This window comes from Heterodontus francisci, chromosome 2 (genome assembly GCF_036365525.1).
Source record: "Heterodontus francisci isolate sHetFra1 chromosome 2, sHetFra1.hap1, whole genome shotgun sequence".
In the NCBI taxonomy this organism is placed as follows: Eukaryota; Metazoa; Chordata; class Chondrichthyes; order Heterodontiformes; family Heterodontidae; genus Heterodontus; species Heterodontus francisci.
Window position 1 is genome coordinate 202,885,787 of NC_090372.1, and position 19,181 is coordinate 202,904,967.

The 19,181-nt window shown below is 41.9% G+C and overlaps 1 protein-coding gene across 17 annotated transcripts in view; it reads left to right on the forward strand.

The window, feature by feature from the left end:
• The window catches only part of kmt2ca (lysine (K)-specific methyltransferase 2Ca), a 460,534-nt gene that overhangs the window by 240,618 nt on the left and 200,735 nt on the right, over nucleotides 1–19,181 (forward strand). For all 17 annotated transcript variants that reach the window (XM_068015025.1, XM_068015031.1, XM_068015029.1 and 14 more), the window contains 4 exons: nucleotides 7,930–8,092; nucleotides 10,353–10,524; nucleotides 11,980–12,094; nucleotides 16,588–16,763. In XM_068015025.1, coding sequence (XP_067871126.1) covers nucleotides 7,930–8,092; nucleotides 10,353–10,524; nucleotides 11,980–12,094; nucleotides 16,588–16,763 — 626 coding nt within the window. The remainder of the gene's footprint in view (nucleotides 1–7,929; nucleotides 8,093–10,352; nucleotides 10,525–11,979; nucleotides 12,095–16,587; nucleotides 16,764–19,181) is intronic.

Here is a 19,181-nt window from a genome sequence, read left to right on the forward strand (position 1 = left end):
GTCAGGCTGTTGCTTGATATTGTCTGTGGGACAGCTCTCCCAACTTTGGCGTAAGCCCCCAGATGTTAGTAAGGAGGATGATCAACCATTTTGATCTTTGTTCACTTATCCAATAAAGAGAGCGGCACAGTAGCATAATGCAAGTTAAGTTTCTAGTAGTTGTGTTCATAAGTTGTCTTACACTTTTGAAACCCAGTTTATTTTTGACTGCAGATGGGACTTTCAGGAGACCAATTTGGGTGCAGTGAATTGCTAAACAACTCAGACTATCAGATTACAATGACCTGAAAAATCTAATTGCAGCATTTACTGACTATTTGCTTTAAATTGTACAGCTCATGGCTCTGGAACAATGTGTGAAAATATACAGACCAAAAAAGTTGCTGATAACAGTGTAGTCTTCCCATGCAGCCCTCTCTCTGTCCTAAACACACAGAAATGTAAGGGTGCATTGAAGACACAATCACTTGATTCTAAAGCTTTCTGAACCAAAGAAGCTATATCACTCCAAGCGGAAGGGCCGTCCGTGCATCAACACGAACAGAATTTCTTATCCACAGCTGTTACATAAGTTTCTAAATTCACTTGAAAAAGCCCTTCAAAACGCTACCGCAGGGGATGCAGAGATGAAGTGGGCCCACATCAGAGACGCCATCAATGACTCAGCAATGACCACCTTTGGCAAACGTGAGAAGCAGAATGCAGACTGGTTTCAATCTCATATTGAAGAGCTGGAACCTGTCATAGCCGCTAAGCGCATTGCACTGTTGAACTACAAGAAAGCCCCCAGCAAGTTAACATCCGTAGCACTTAAAGTAGCCAGACGCGCTGCACAAAGAACAGCCAGGCGCTGTGCAAATGACTATTGGGAACACCTGTGTAGTCGTATTCAGCTGGCCTCCGATAGAGCTTTTGGGCCAACCATCAAGAAGATCGCCCCCCTCAAGTCTAAATCACGGGAAACAATCACTGACCAACGCAAGCAAATGGACCGCTAGGTGGAGCACTACCTAGAACTGTACTGCAGGGAAAATGTTGTCACTGAGACCGCCCTCAATGCCGCCCAGTCTCTGCCAGTCATGGATGAGCTGGACGAACAGCCAACAGAATCGGAACTCAGTGATGCCATTGATTCTCTAGCCAGTGGAAAAGCCCCCGGAAAGGACGGCATTACCCCTGAAATAATCAAGAGTGCCAAGCCTGCTATACTCTCAGCACTCCATGAACTGCTTTGCCTGTGCTGGGATGAGGGAGCAGTACCACAGGACATGCGCGATGGCGCAGTGGTTAGCACCGCAGCCTCACAGCTCCAGCGACCCGGGTTCGATTCTGGGTACTGCCTGTGTGGAGTTTGCAAGTTCTCCCTGTGACCGCGTGGGTTTTCGCCGGGTGCTCCGGTTTCCTCCCACAGCCAAAGACTTGCAGGTTGATAAGTAAATTGGCCATTATAAATTGCCCCTTGTATAGGTAGGTGGTAGGGGAATTGAGGGAAGGTGGGGGATGTGAGAGGGTAATGGGGTTAACGTAGGATTAGTATAAATGGGTGGTTGGTTGGCACAGACTCGATGGGCCGAAGGGCCTGTTTCAGCGCTGTATTTCTAAATAAAAATAACAAATAAATAAAATAAAAATAAATAAATAAAAATATCATCGCCCTCTAAGAACAAGGGTGAACGTGGTGACTGCAACAACTACTGTGGAATCTCCTTGCTCAGCATAGTGGGGTAAGTCTTCGCTCGAGTCGCTTTAAACAGACTCCAGAAGCTGACTGAGCGCATCTACCCTGAGGCACAGTGCGGCTTTAGAGCAGAGAGATCCACCATTGACATGCTGTTCTCCCTTCGCCAACTACAGGAGAAATGCCGTGAACAACAGATGCCCCTCTACTTTGCTTTCATAGATCTCACCAAAGCCTTTGACCCCATCAGCAGACGTGGTCTCTTCAGACTATTAGCAAAGATCGGGTGTCCACCAAAACTACTAAGTATCATCATCTCATTCCATGACACTATGAAAGGCACAATTCAGCATAGCGGTGCCTCATTGACCCCTAGGCTCAACTATCACCAGTAACCTGTCTCTCGATGCAGATATCAACAAGTGCATGGGAAAGGCGTCTGCTGCTATGTCCAGACTGGCCAAGAGGGTGTGGGAAAATGGCGCACTGACACGGAACACAAAAGTCCGAGTGTTTCAAGCCTGTGTTCTCAGTACCTTGCTCTATGGCAGTGAGGCCTGGAAAACGTATGTCAGCCAAGAGCAACGTCTCAATTCATTCCATCTTTGCTGCCTGCTAAGAATCCTTGGCATCAGGTGGCAGGACTGTAACTCCAACGCAGAAGACCTCGAGGCGGCCAGCATCCCCAGCATATACACCCTACTGAGCCAACGGCGCTTGAGATGCCTTGGCCATGTGTGCCGCATGGAAGATGGCAGGATCCCCAAGGACGCATTGTACAGCGAGCTCGTCACTGGTATCAGACCCACCTGCCGTCCTTGTCTCCGCTTTAAAGACGTCTGCAAATGCGACATGAAGTCCTGTGACATTGTTCACACATCGTGGGAGTCAGTTGCCAGTGATCGCCAGGGCTGGCGAACAGCCATAAAGGTGGGGCTAAAGAGTGGCGAGTCGAAGAGACTTAGCAGTTGGCAGGAAAAAAGACAGAAGTGCAAGGAGAGAGCCAACTGTGTAATAGCCCCGACAACCAATTTTATCTGCAGCGTTTGTGGAAGAGTCTGCCACTCCAGGCACTGCTCCGCAAACCACTGACCACCTCTAGGTGCTTACCCATTGCCTCACAAGACAAGGAGGCCAAAGAAGACGACCATGATGATTGGTACCAGTATTTTGTATTAAATGTTTGGCAGATTAAACATTTGGCTTTCAATCTTTTAAATGCTTTAGTGGTATAATTGACCTAACTATTGTGACAGTAATCTGATAAAAAGGAATTGTTTTTGATACTACAAAGTTGCAACAAAAAAGCATGCTCAACTCTTCTAAATTGTTACTGTTGCAAATTTCTGCTGAATTGAATAAAGCACTAAATCCAGACCATTAATTACAGTACACGCTCCTCTCAAATGATAAAGGAAAAGAAAGGATTTTCATTTAAGCCATGCTTTTTATGACCTCAGGGTGTTCCAAAGCACTTGAGGATTAAGTACTTTTGCGGTGTAGTCACTGTTGTAATATATGGAAACATTGCAGCCAAGTTGTGCACAGCAAGGCCCCACAAACAGCAATGAGAACCAGATAATCTGTTTTAGTGAAATGAAAAAAGAAAATGCTGGAAACACTCAGGCAGCATCTGGGGAGTGAGAAACAAAGTTAACATCTCGATCTTTCATCAGAATCTCATTTTGTGATGTTTGTGACACTGGTGAGAGCTAAAGATTCGCTATGTCACTAGAAGTGCTCATCGGTTTTTGTTGAAATAGCACCTCAGGATTCTTTAGATCCTTGAGCAAGCAGGGTTTTGGTTTAACGTCTTGTCCAGAAGGTGGTAGCACTTCCTCATAACATGGCTGAAATGTTAGCAAATGATATGCTCAAGTGTCTGGAATGGGGCTTGAAGCCATGATCTTCTGACTCAGAGGCAAAAGTGTTGCCATTGAGCTGAGGCTAGCACTTCTGTTCTGAAATTCTGGAATTTTTTTCTATTCACTCGTGGGAAGTGGGTGTCTCTGGCTAGGCCAGCATTTATTGCCTATCCCTAATCGCCCTTGAGAAGCTAGTGGTGGTGAGCTGCTACCTTGTATTGCTGCAGCCTTGGGATGTAGGTACACCGTCAGTGCTGTTAGGAAGGAAGTTCCAGGATTTTGACCCAGCTCCTGGCATGCCTCCTGTACTTTTCATTAAACCAGGGTTGGTCATGGCCCACAGTGCCTCATGGATGCCCAGTTTTGAATTGCTAGATCTGTTCAAAATCTATTCCATTTAGAATGGAGGTAGTGCCACACAACACAAATGGTGGATATCTTCAGTGTCTCCATAAGGACTGTGTGGTGGTCACTCCTACCAATACTGTGATGGACAGATGCATCTACGACAGGTAGATTGGTGAGGATGAGTTCAGGTAGGTTTTTCCCTCTTGGTTCCTTCGCCATCTGCCGCAGACCCAGTCTAGCAGCTCGGTCAGTAGTGTTGCTACCGAGCCATTCTTGGTGATGGACATTGAAGTCCCCCACCCAGAGTACAATAGGGAGCTCGTGCTCTTTATAAGTTAACAAACACCTCTTAACTACAGCCGGTCCATCGTCTTCCAGTTGGGTGAGACTGCATTGGCCTGACTCTGTTCTTATCTATCCAGTCGTAGCCAGAGAAGCACCAGCAATGGTTTCTTTTCCTGCTCCTGGTGTCCTCCAAGGATCTTTCCTTGGCCCCCCCCTTCTATTTCTTATCGACATGTTGCCCCTTGGCAACATCATCCAAATCTGCATCCAAGAGCCAATTTACACATGTGCACTGACAACACCCTGCTCCAACTCTCCACTGTCTCTGAAACATTAGACTGCTTGTCTGACATCCAATACTGGATAAGCAGAAATTTTCTCCAACTAATTATTGGAAAGACTGAAGCCATTGCCTCCTGTCCCACCACAAGCTCAGTTAGCCACTGATTTCATTCCTCTCCCTGGCAACTGTCTAAGGCTGAACCAGACTATTTGCAATCTCTGTGTCACATTTGACCCTGAAATGAGCTTTTGATGGCATATCCATGCCATCACTAAGACCATCTATTTCCAGCTCTGTAACATTGCCTGACACTGCCTGCCTCAGCTCATCGGCTTGACAATTCCAGTATACTCGTGGCTGGTTTCCTACATTCGATTTGTAAACATGGGACCTTCCAGAACTCTGTTGTTCTTTTCCTTACTCACAACAACTCCTGTTCACCCGTCACCTCTGTGCTCACTCAACTATATTGCCTCCTGGTTAAGTAACACCTTGATTTTAAGAGTCTCATCCTTGTTTTGAAACTCATCCACGGCCATGCCCCTCCCTATCTCTGTAATCACCTCAAGCCCCACAATCATCGGAGATATCGGCACTCTCAAATTCTGGCCTATTGAGCATCCCTGATTTTAATCACTCCGCCATTGGCATCCTTCAGCCTCCAAGGCCTTAAGCTCTGAAATTCCCTTCACAAACCTCTCTGCCTCTTTACCTCTCTTAAGGCACTCCTCAAAACATAACTCTTTGACCAAGCTTTGGGTCATCTGCCCTTATATCTCGTGGTTTGGTGTCAAATTTTGTTTGATAATCCTTCTGTGCGGAGCCTTGAAACGTTGTAGTATGGTAACACACTTTCTAAATGCAATTTGTGCAAATTATAATTTATATCATTTAATAAATGTAGGGGTTTTTTAATTCCCTGCCCACCCGCAATGTCAAACACCCTGAGCTCTGTTAACATAGTATGCGATAACGCATACCCGTTAATCTGCTGCTCTTCATACTCCACACCCTGTCTTCAATTTTAGTTCAAAAATATTGATTCAAATTTTCTCGCTCAACGATGGTGACAACACTTAAAAAAAACCAGTTGTTTTGGCATGCAGGAGTGTTACTTGATGTGAGCAAAGGCACGAGTCTGCCAGAGAAGGGGGTGAGATAATAGAGGAGAGGAAAAGGAGTGAGGCGTAAGGAAATAATGGAAAGGGAAAAAGACTACAGCAAATGGAAACAGAATGAGGGGAAAATTGGGTGTAGTATGAGAATGGCAAGGCTAGAACATGAAGGGAAAGATTCATACAAATCAGGATGAGAACTTATAAACTGATTGTGCTGTGTCAGAGCGGATCCAGGTTTACAGAACTTTTCACACACACAATTTGTATGGCATCATGCAATACTGGGTCATTAAGGATAATCACTCACACTGTATGTTAAACATGACATAAAACTGATTTTTGACAGGATGGAGTCAGTCAGAAAGTTTGGTTACTGAGAAATGACGACCTCTGGTCATTCCAGTTTCCAGATTCTAATATGAGACACAATGCAGGATGTCTCTCTCTCTCTGTCTCTCTGTCTCTCTGTCTCTCTGTCTCTCTCTCTGTCTCTCTCTCTGTCTCTCTCTCTGTCTCTCTCTCTGTCTCTCTCTCTGTCTCTCTCTCTGTCTCTCTCTCTGTCTCTCTCTGTCTCTCTCTCTGTCTCTTTTTTCTCCTCCTATTTTTATCCCCTTGTCTAGCTGCCTGGAATTAGTGTCCCCAGTTCTGATCAGCTTTTTAAAAAAAACATTGAATCGAGAACCCTTTTTGATCCACATGCCTCGGTCCTATGTCAAAAGCCAAACTTTACTCATTGAGCAGATGGTTAGCTCTGCTATACAGTTAATTTTTTTTTCAATGCCGAGTTAGAAATTGTTTGAAATGCTCTTGAATTCTGAAAAATACCATTTTTCCTAGCCTTGCAGAGCCATGAGTCCAGATCTCTGAATCACAGCCAGTTCTTGCTATCCCTGCAACCAGTGCCAATTGTTTGCTAACAATCAGCCAATTTCATATTCATATCCAAAATTTTGTCCTGAATCTCCACAGCCTTGAGCTAAATTAAGAACCTTTCATTTGGAACTTTAAAATACCCTAAATGTCGACTTTCGCACATGGGAGTCATTAGTTTGTGAAAGAGGGAAACTGGTCAGGTAGGATTAATGTTGACAGCTGTTTACAAGGTTGTTGTACAGATAATTAAAGGAATTAAAGATCCTTATTACCATCAAATGCCTAAATGTCCTTGCCCCACTCTTATTTTGTGGCTTCCTTCAAGCCTATGCTTCCATTAGCACTTTATGTTCCTTTGACATTGGCTGTCTTTTTCCTCTTCACTACCAGCAGAGGTTGCTTTTTCATCCATCATGCCCCTATCTTCCAGAAATACCTCCCAAGTCCCTGCACCTTAATCACTGGCTTCCCTGCCTTTAAATGCCTAGTGAAGGCTTTTCACCAACTGCTTTTGCAGGCTTGTAATTTACCTTATTTTTCCCTCCTGCTTAGTGTCAATTATATTCCACAGTCAGTAAAGCAGATAATAAGTGACTTGGAAAAGGTAAATGCAGAAAATCACTTTAATCTAAATTGCAAGAGTAGAACAAGGGGACACCAGTTTAAACGTAAATTTAAGAATATTGATACTTATATTTGCGAGGAAGGGCGTGATTACACCACCTGTGTTCAATTTTGTTTGTACTGAGAAATTGAGTAATTGTTTACAGAATCAATTTATTTTTGCAATACTGATGTCAAACTGTGCTTTTAGTCATAATGATATTTGTTTGTTTTTCCTATTGATTTGAGTAAAGGTTTCACATCAAAACGACGAATGTGTGTTTTTATTTGTGTCTAGCTCAGGAACTGTCATAAATCCAGATAATTTCCTCTATGCTTTTATTTATTCAAAATTCAAACATTGTTTATGTAAAATTTAATTACATGGACCCCAAAATCTTGCCCTCTCCATTATTGCAGTATTCTAGCGACTTAAGACCAATGTAATGGGATATCCACTAGCATTAGTTTTTTTTTAAAGTACAAATGAACACACACTGCATGATTCCTGTCACGTGTGATTATTGACCAGTTTATTGAATATCTTTATCACATTTAAAGGCGAAAGCAAGCTTCTTCCATTTGTTACCAGTTATCACTTTTGCGCATGGTTTGCTTGTTAGTACTCAATCTTTCAGTGAGCACTTGTACAGAACATGGATTGTTGGAATTAAAAAATCAGACTTCCCAGCATATCTGTGAGGTGATCCCGTTTGTTGGACTTTTTTTTAAGTTGGTGATTCTGCTGCTGTTTCGGAAATACCTTTATCTTGAAGCAAAATCGTTACAGTTGAATGTGAATACCCTGTAATTATTGTAAGGTATTAATTTTGTATTTAAATGGACTTGTTTTTATTTAAAAATCCTTATTTTCAGCATTGTGCATACTGTAAGCACCTTGGAGCTACCATCAAATGCTCAGAAGTGAAGTGCAATCAGCTGTACCATTATCCATGTGCAGCTGGAGCTGGTACATTTCAGGATATCAAGACCCTCACTCTCCTCTGTCCAGAGCACATCGACCAGGCTCCGGGAAGATGTGAGTACAATGGCATTCCAAATCCTGCTGCAGATGTGATTCTTTCCCATCTCTGGTTTATGTTCTAGTTTATGTTGAAATATGACATTCAATACACACAACTTTTAAGATTGAAATTCAATCCAACTCTTAAGTTTTATATATATTTTTCATATATATATATATGAATATTTAAAAAAATGTGTATATAATGAAGGTTGACTACAGGTTTTAACAAGATCAGTGTATTTAAAAAATAAAGCTAGAATTGCTTTTGATGAGTTGTGTTGTAAGCACAGTGCTAGTTTGGGGCTGGGTCATGATTTCCTCCCCAATCCTGTTGCAGTCTGGCAATTTTGTATGTCAGAACTCATCCAAAACTAACTACATAAAATTTACTAAAATCCTACATTCTGGAGTGCAATTATGTTGCCACTTGGAGCTTGATGTGAATGGCAACACAACATTAGAGAACCTTGTTGTAATGGCCAAGTCTGGACTTGGACTTTTGCTCTTCCTTCATTTTGTTACTTACTTAATTGATTGGCTGCTTTATTCTTCCCCTTCTTCCATACCTCTTCCCAGAAAGCCACTTACCTTCCTACATGTAATCTGGATAGTGGACGTTGTTGTGACTACCATTGATGCTGTACTTTTTTCTACCCATTGGAAGTCACAAATTTAAGGAGTCTTAGCGGAAAAGTTTATTTTTGTTGAACTTGCTCTTCTCTCTGAAGGTGATGACATGCTAAATTAATGTTCTACAGATGTTGGTAGCCCTCTGAAGCCTCACCAGAGTAACTATGCTTCATGTGTGCAGTTAGATAATGAGTGTTGGCATCTTATTAACCACTGGGGCACCCCAGCAAGGACCTATCATATCCTCACCCACCTCAACACCCAATCTACTCCTTCCATAATGCATAGGTAGCATGAATGAAAATCCAGACTGATTTTCTTTTCCCCCCTTCCAAGTCCCCAAACTTGGAAATACTGAGGTCAGATATAATACCACATGCACACCACATCAGCTAATTAAGCAGACCAAATATGAAATCCAGGCCCTCCCTTTTCTATATAACTCTGTATAAGTGCAAGTGGTGCATTTATCTGCTGAACAGGTAGTAGCTTTTTCTTGGTCACTGTTCATTGCCATATAATATGATGGTCTGGTCAGATGGGCAGAAGGGTGGCAGGTGGAGTTCAACTTGGAGAAGTGTGAGGTGATGCATTTGGGGAGGTCAAACAAGGCAAAGGAATACACGATTAATAGGAAAATACTGAGAAGGGTAGAGGAAGTAAGGGACCTTGGAGTGAATGTCCACAGATCCCTGAAGGTAGCAGGACAGGTCGATGGGGTGGTTGGGAAGGCATGTGGAGTCCTTTCCTTTATTGGCTGGGATGTAGAATGTGGGAGTGGGGAGGTTATGCTCGAACTGTATAACTCATTGGTTAGGCCACTACTTTAGTACTGTGTGCAGTTCTGGTCGCCTCATTACTGAAAGTTTGTGGTTGCACTGGAGAGGCTACGAAGAAGATTAGCAGGAGATGTTGCCATGACTGGAGGGGTGCAGGTGGGGGGCGGTGGCAGAGGGATTGGATGGGTTGGAGTTGTTCTCCTTGGACCGGAGGGGGCTGAGAGGAGATCTGATTGAAGTGTACAGAGTTTTGAGGGGCCTAGCTAGAGTGGAGGTGAAGGGTCTGTTTGCCTTGGCAGTGAGGTCAGTGATGAGGGGACATAGGTTTGGAGGGATTGGAGGGGAGATGAGGAAGAACTTTTTCACCCAGAGCGTGGTGGTCTGGAGCTTGCTGCGTGGAAGAGTTTGAGGCAGAGTCCCTCAACTCATTTGGCGGGAGTCTGGATGTGCACCTCAGGTGCCATGGGCTGCAGACCAAGTGCTGGAGGGTGGGATTAGAGTGGGTGGATCTTTTTTCGGCCGGCGCGGACACAGTGGGCCAGGTGGCCCCTTTCTGCGCCTTAAACTTTCTGTGATTCTTTGTTGTTTGAAAGCTGATCTGTGAACGAACAAAAATCACCTAGCTAAAGTTGAGAGGTAGGCTGCCTTTGACTTGCTCCTGTCATTTATTGAGAAGGGAGAAGTTGTCAAATGTTGAGTTCTGTGGGTCGATTTATTAGTCATCAAATACAAGGACTCTTATAAATCCTTGTTCATGATTTGAGCACAACAGGTAACCACTGAAATGGACATGACTTCTTGTTGCTTCAACTTATTTTGTCTTTCAATGGCACACAAGTAGTTTTTGTTATTTTGTTCTTCAGCCAAGGAAGAAGCAAATTGTGCTGTTTGTGATAGCCCAGGGGAACTTTTAGACCAACTTTTCTGCACTAGCTGTGGACAGCATTACCACGGAGCATGCCTAGACATAGTTGTGACCCCTTTGAAAAGGGCTGGGTGGCAGTGTCCAGAATGCAAAATCTGCCAGACATGCAGGTAAATTCTACGTTACATATATCCGTTTTTTTTAATATGGGTGCAAGCTTTTAAGGATTGAGTTAGCAGTGTTTTTCAGTGTAAGATTTGTGTAATGTGGATTACATCATAAAATATATAATTGTGTGAATTGAAGTAAAACGTGGGGCAAGGGAACCGAATCATTGTTACAAAAAATGTAAATATGGTAGCATGCAGATAAATTTTCCTGTATGTAGTTGAAGAAAAATTATTTTACTGAGGTTGTTGGTTTATAATATTTTGCTTAAAGGAATGTTTCTTTAACTCTATGCGAAAAAAATATTTAGCTTCATTTTAATGTTCATTCTCCTGAATTCATTCTGCAATTTCCAAGCTTCTATGTTCATTGAAATACAAATTCCATGTTGTAGAAGATTGTTTGTATGTACCGATAACAGTAAGAATATATTATTAGGAATATGTGTTTTTTGTTATCTGCGGCTGTAGAATTTCTTATCGGTCAGTTACATCTCCATGATGCAGTTAATAATTACTGACCTGCCGAAAATGTGGATGCAGGGCTGTTTGTCCTCAATTCCTTTGGTCATAATTTACGACATTGCTTAAAATAAAAGCATAATAGTAGTGTTTTGTTTTCACTGACAGAACATTCACCTCAGAGCTTTGGTAAAAATAGCAACTTTGCAGGTTTCCATTCTTTACTTTGTCTTTTAGAATTGCGCATTAGTATTAAATCTCAAAGGCTGTTAAAAATGTCATGAATCTAGGGCTGATACCTTTTGCAGTTATGAATGCTTGCGTTTTCAGGGAAATATTTAGATTTCGCATATCGTACTAAGACTTGTAGTTTATTTAGCATAACTTAGTTATTGACTGCCTTATATTGTGTTGGTCTGTGGAAGATGTTAATACTTTACCTCTTTCACTTCAAGTGAGTGATATAGCTTCAATAAGTAACTCAAGTTACCCTATGCATGTTTATATTTACATTTTGCACATGCGTGAAGATGCCTTCCCATCGGCGTCAGGAAATAGTGTATTTATATTGTGGAATCACTTCAGCAAACCTGGTGCTTTGGAGTCCATGCCTTAACATTGCAGAGCAAATTTTTCAGTTGTGGAATATAGGGAATCCAAGACATCGGCACAGTTCTTAAGTTGCAGTTCACTTTTTTATTTGCTTGCTTCAGTTCCCCTCCTAATGCGATAGGCTCAGTCCATCAGTGGCTAGAAAAAGTGATGCCACTGCATCAATAGGCAATGTAAAAGAACCTTGATTCTTGTTTATCTTTTAGCTCATCACCTGAAGTTGGGGCTGTTGTCAGTGGCAGTGCTGTGAAATAACTATGCAATGCAAGATTTGTTTGGCCCACCTCATCATCTGTGAGGATTCTTTGCAAGCTTTGAAATGATATGGCTAGTTTGATTCTTCAAGGAAAATGTCTTTAATTTTATCATTTTGTATCCTTTCAGGCATCCGGGTGATGACAGTAAAATGTTGGTTTGTGACATCTGTGACAAAGGCTATCACACGTTTTGCCTCCAACCAGCAATGGAGTCAATACCTACAAATGGCTGGAGGTGTAAAGTGAGTGATAATTTTAATCTGTTAACATCTTGCTGCTCACTTGGATTGTTAACATTGCATATGACCCAATAAAAATTGATAAATGCTTGAGGTTTCTGGAAATAATCAAGTTAACATGTATATATTTAGATTATAATATAATAGAACCTTATCTTCCCACCATCACCCCCCTCTCCACCCAGCCTGCTGAAAGCTATTTTTATTTCTGGGATCAAAGGTATGGGCCTTGGCTATCTGTCCCACTGCTCTATTCGCACTTATGGGGGGAGTTTTAACTCCCCATACTCGTCTGAAACTAGGCAGTTAAAATGGAGCAGGGGACCTGCCCATTGCCTTTTGCCCATTTTAACTGCATCCCTGCAGAAGCAATAAAAGCTGCCTGAAGCTAGCAGGATCCTTATTTGAATATGAAGATTGAGTTCCAGTGAATTATTGGAGCTCAAGTGCAATATCGATCTGAGGCCAGAGCTGGAAGAAATGGTGGTTTCCCAACTGAGCTAAAGCTGTCAGGAAATAGATCCAGGACTAAAAGAGGCCAAAAAAAAGGTAAGTTTCTGCAAAAAAAAAAAGTAGTTTTGTTTACTTCTGGACCAGGAGGAGCAGGAGTGCTTCTTAGGTCTTCTGGGGCCTCCCCTGCCCCAGGTTTCTCTCTACCAACTATGGACCCTGTCGGACTCCCTCACCCTCCTGAAGACTTAGCAGTGCAGAGGCCCGTGCCCTTTGGTCCCCAGCGACAGCCTCCTGCATCCGATTTTGACAGCTAGACACTAATTCCAAACTGTTTTGATTGGGAAGTTGGCCAGCCGCAGGCAGACTGGGACCAGTTGATAAAATTTGCTGAGCATCCTCGCTTTCACAGCGATCCCACCCGGCACTTAAACTGAGCTGCACAATCCCGTAGTTATTCTGTTTGGTTTAGCTGTTTGACTTTCATGTCCCTAAGAAGTTCCTTAATGTACTAAGTTACTGAATCAATGGAAAATTAATGACACAATAGATTTTATAAGATTCTTCTCCAAAGTACTTGACAAAGTTTATAAAGAGGAGCGAGAGCTGTTGAAAAATGAAATTTGGTGCAATAGTAGACACTTGCTGTTTGTCATCAATATTTTGGTCATCCCCACCACTTTTTTTCCCCTCACTTCAGATTGCCCAGTTAAAACTACAATCATTTTTCAAAATTGGCTAAAAATATTTTAAATTGCCCATCTCCTGCTGGGGGAAAAAAAAGTCATTCCATTGAGGTTTACCTTGGAAGCTGCTGGTAAGGAGCTGGGAGTTAAGTTTCTGGCTCCAAAACTTGTGCTTTCAGTTTTTGGCTCATGTTTGCCTCATGCATTTTCTTGCTGGCCGAACCATTCCTTGCAGTCTGTTGTGAACTTATATCCATTTACGAGCATACTAATTAGGAGCAGAAGAAGGCCAATTGGCCCCTTCTAGCCTGCTCCGCCATTTAATAAGAGCATGGCTGATCTTATTGTGGCCTCAACTCCACTTTCCTGCCTATCCTCGATACGCTTTGACTCCCTTGTTAGTCAAGAATTATCTACCTCTTGCCTTACAAATATTTAATGACCCTGCCTCCACTGCTCTCTGGGGAAAAGAGTTCCAAAGACACTCAACCCTCAAAGAAAAAAATTCTCCTTATCTCCGTCTTACTGAATGTGCTTATGTAGTATTTGGCACAGCACAAGGGCCTTGGAATGGATTATTAGGCAGGACTGTGAGCTGGTTAATGATTCTAGACCCACCTTCCCTGCGCACTATATTCCTTCAAATATTGTTGATATACTTTTCCTCCAAGCAACTTCACAGTGTTGAAATCAAGACTAGTCATAATCTTCCACAATAACAACTTACATTTATATTGTGTCTTTCATAAAATGTCCCAAGGTGGTTATGGGGGAGGGCATTGGACATGAACAGGAAATTGGAGGGAAGTAGGGCAAATGACTGAGGGCATGATCAAAGTTTTGAGGCTGGTAAAAGAGAGAAGCAAAGAAGTTTAGGAAGAAAATTCTGATGACTCGGGTACCATGTGAGAATCAGAGGGTACAAGCTGGGATTTGGAGCCATAGAGGTTTGTGAAGGTAAAGAAGAGCATAGCAACATTAGCAGTACAAATTTCATGCACTGAAAGATGGAGCTGGTGAAGGTCAGCAAGGACAATGATCATGGGTGGGCAAGGCCGAAATTGGGTTGGCAGAGTTTTGTATAAGTTACAGGGAGAGCTGGAAGCCAGCACGGAGAATGTTCAAGAAATAAAACCTGGTCTGCTGCTTGAATTTATCTATTTACGTGACATCAAACAGTGGAAGGTCTGCCTCCTGTCTTTTCCATGCCCTCATCCAATCTTCAGGTTTTTAAAAATGCAAGCTTGATGTTGGCTCTTCCTAATTTGTCCCATGTTCTCTTTTATTTAGCCTTGAGGATGCCTACATTTTGGGCATTAGTTCTCAATTTTACAGAAAAAAAGCATTTCTTATTTGTATTGTTGTGGTTTGCATACTAATACATTTCTCCAACTATGCTCTTGCACCCTTTGGGCAAGCAGATAGTGTCCTCTTCGTTGTATCTAATAGTAATCTAGCTAAGTTTGGCAACTCAGCATGGGGATTATTGGTTTACATCCACGCCCCAGTACTCTGAGTAGTGCAATTTATTAAGAGTGCCAATGTGCACATGTTAATAGCCTTTTTTCTTTTTAATGTAAGTACTAAAAATATTTCCAGCTTTCAAAACACAGGTTTCTTTTCCTCAGACAGCATAGAAATGCAAAATAAAGAATTTGCTTAGTTCATGGAAATTGTATCCTATATTTTTGATTTTGGATGTTGAAATCTTCAAAAGTGCTTACAATACTTACTATAGGTTTACCATTAGTCTGAAACTGGCCTTCCTTTCGTGTCTCCTGCTCATGTCTCTGTCAGTATTATTTTTTCCTCCAATTTTCAGGTACAGTGCTTCAGTAATAGTTTTTGGCATATGCTGTTAACACAGGAGCACCTGTCAATCACTGCAGCATCACACAAGGGAGCCTTGTCCCCAGAAGCAATGTGAGTTTGTGCCTGCAGTTCCCCATATAGCCCTGTGAAATGTGCCTCCTGTCAGCACAATAGAGCTGAAGCATGCTGTACAAGTAAAACTTTAACTGGTTAACAATTCGACTTGGGTGCAAGCCTGCATCATAGAATTGCTTGTAATTTGATAATTTGCCACTAAATGGCCATCTGGCTCAAGGGGCGTCTAAGCATGACTGAAACGGAAAGTAGAAAATTCTTCTGGTGGGGTGGGGAGAGGGTGGTGCTATTCTGAGGTTGAATGCAATAGAACCAGAACTTTATTTTGACCTGTGAGCTTTTGATGCTGGCATTGGGTTTCAAAGATGGAATAAATTTCTGGTCACTTTCTAGCACCAGTTTTCAAGTTCAAATATTGACCGACCAAAAGCAAAACTTAAATAACATTAAATTTCTCATTGTATATCAAATCTTCAAATGCTACACACTGTCACTTTCCATAGTGAATGCTGTCCTCAGTATTCAGGAGATGAATACAAACTTGTCAGCAGGCTGGAATAAGATAAAAATGGTCTCTTAGGTCTCAAATAGGGACCTAAAGCATTGGATGAGATGGACAGACTGATCAGTGCTTCCTTTCTCATTCCCTTCATTTTCATTATTATCCAGACTTCATACTACAATAATAAAAGCAAAATACTGCGGATGCTGGAAATCTGAAATAAAAACAAGAAATGCTGGAACCACTCAGCAGGTCTGGCAGCATCTGTGGAAAGAGAAGCAGAGTTAACGTTTCGGAACTTCATACTACAACCTCTGGACTCTTTTCCGCTAAAGGGCCCTAAAGTCTCTCAACAGCTCCTGCTTGAACCTTTCCCACTATGTTCCTAACTGTTTCTTATCCTGGCCTCAGTATAGCCCATTGCACAGCACTGACTTGCCTGTCTTTACATCCATCAGTTTTTTCACCAATGTCATCTCCAATGTAATCTTCGAACCAATCTCAAAAACTTTTCAGTGTTCACAAGATAGTCAATCTACAAATAATTGTTAAGTGGAAGCCAATGGCACCAGATAACAAGCTGTCCAGTCTGAGTTCTGTGCACATGAGAATTCATCAAAAGGTTTATTTCCGAACAAAATCCTTTGGAAACGCATGGATATTAGAAAATTCCTGATGTTGCATCAGTCACCTTCAGCACTAGTAGAAAATGCTGGAAATAAAATAACTGATGAGCCAGCATCTGTAAAGAAAAAAAATTGTTTTTTTTTTTCTGTTTACAAATGCTGACTGCTTTGTGTACTTCTATAATTTCCTGTTTTTGTTTCAGATTTCCAGTATTTCTAGTTTTTGTTTAATTATTTGTAAACTGCCTTGTCAGATTGAATTGTTAATTGGCTTACATGATTTGGTTGTATTTTTCTGTGCTTCACAAATATAATGGTTTGACTTCCACCTTTTTTTAACTTCAGAATTGCAGGGTATGTGTTGACTGTGGCACACGGACCAGCACTCATTGGCACCACAATTGTTCACTTTGTGCCAGCTGTTACCAGCAACGAGATCACAGCCTGTCCTGCCCACTCTGTGGCAAGATCTGCTATCAAGAATCCCAGAAGGATATGCTGCAGTGTCAGATGTGCAAGAGGTATGGAGATTTCTCTGGCTCGGGTGTTATAACCACATCATCATTGAAGGTGGCCTATAGCATATGTAATTTTCTTATTGATTCTTTCTGTTCACATTGTGTCCTTTTCCCTCACATTATGCCCATCCATTTGTTGCTTTAAGTATTGCCTACTCAGCTGACCTCGTCGATCTATACATCATTCAGTTCAGTAATGTTGAGTAGCTGGAGCATTTAAAAATGGATTGTTTTGGAAAACCTACCTACATGTCGATAATTTAAAATTGGAGGCGTTTATATCCATGGTCCTCAACTACTGATGTGTTGAGTTCAAAATTGTACTATGGTAGCATAACGAAAGAAAGAAGTGCATTTATATAGCGCCTTTCATGACCACCGGACGTCTCAAGGGCATTAAAGTATTTCTTGAAGTGTGGTCACTGTTGTAATGTAGGAATCTTGTAATGCAGCATTAGCAATTCTCCACTTGTGCTGGTGGAGGATGTTCCACAGCGTGTCTCAGGATTAGGGATGCACTGGCAGGCTCCTATCCTGGCAGAGAAGTATATTTGGTTACTTTATACCAATTCTTCACATCTTCTGAACCCATCAGCATTGCCTTAACTATATAAGTCAAATGCTATTGGATTCTGGCCCATGTTTTGTATTATAAGGAAAGTTAATGTGTTGTGTATTTTGTTATATATTCAAGGAGGTGGAATTTAAATATCCTATTCTTGGATGAAATCTGTTGTATAGATTTTCTGCTACTGTCTTATTTTGTGTCAGTGCAGTTTGTAGTTTGAAACCCAAGTTGCACGGTCAAATGGTGTGTGTTCTTCTGCTATCCAAGGAGTCTGCTGTCAATTCTGTGAGTTAATCTGTTTGACCTCTGGGCAACACTCCATCACCTGATCATGCCCATCAAGCTGCACTCTGGCACATAGGGCAAGAGCTCGTTTTGCATTGGGCTCAAGAAAGGTATCCGGCAAAGCCCAAAATTTCTACGTTCTCCATTTTTGATTTGCAGGATCTGTGTTCATTTTCCAATTTTCTTTTGTTTGCTTTCTCCTTCCTTGCACATCAGGAGCTTTCTTTGCTTCTATCCTTTCGGTCCATTAAGTGCTCTGTCCATACCAGATTTGAGCAGGATTCATGCAAGTAACCACTTCAATAATGTGAATGCCTGGGTTTAACCATTAAAGGGGAACAGCTGCTGTCTGTACACAAAGCTAGATGTTGTGCTTTTATTGTCCTTTTGATATTTCATTGTTCTTTGAATAACTCCTGTAATGACCCTTTTTAGTGGGGCTTCATCATTGAACTAATGAGTCGGGCACTTTGATCTATAGGGTTGGCAGTTGGTCATTATCTCTTCACTAGCATATTGTGGAGGTTCTTTCAGTTGTGGCTTTGAATGTGAAACGTTTAAGAGAATGCAATTGTTGTTGAAGCCTATCTTTGCCTCAGTATAGCTCATTGAAGCATCAGGAAACAGCACGTTTAAACTTGGATTTTTGTCCCATTTGAATGGAGTCTGGTTCTTCCGTTTGGCAGTAGGTATTTCACGCAAGCGTTAAACACTTTTAACAGAAGTAGGTACATGCATGCAAACATACGAATTAGGAGCAGGAGTAGGCCACTCGGCCCCTCCAGCCTGCTCCATCATTCAATAAGTTCATGGCTGAACTGATTACTCCACATTTCCACCTACTCCCGATAACCTTTCACCCCCTTACTTATCAATAATCTATCTACCTCTGCCTTAAAAATATTCAAAGACTCTGCTTCCACCACCTTTTGAGGAAGAGAATTCCAAAGACTCATGACCCTCTGAGAAAAAAATTCTCCTTATCTTTGTCTTAAATGGGCGACCCCTTATTATTAAACAGTGACAACTAGTTCTAGATTCTGCCACAAGGGGAAACATCCTTTCCACATCCACCCTATCAAGGATCTTGTATGTTTCAATCAAGTCACCTCTTACTCTTCTAAATTGCAGCGGATACAAGCCGAGCCTGTCTTTCCTTGTAAGACAGCCCGCCCGTTCCAGGTATTAGTCTAGTAAGCCTCCTCTGTACTGCCTCCAATGCATTTACATCCTTCCTTAAATAAGGAGACCAATACTGCACACAGTACTCCAGATGTGTTCTCACCAATGCCCTGTATAGCTGAAGCATAACCTCCCTACTTTTGTATTCAATTCCCCTTGCGATAAATGATAACATTCTGTTAGCTTTCCTAATTACGTGCTATACCTGCATACTAACCTTTTGCGATTCATGCCCTAGGACACCTAGATCCCTCTGCATCTCAGCTCTGCAATCTCTCACCATTTAGATACTGCGCTTTTTTTATTCTTCCTGCCAAAGTGGACAGTTCACTTTCCCACATTATACTCCATTTGCCAGGTCTTTGCCCACTCACTTAACCTATCTA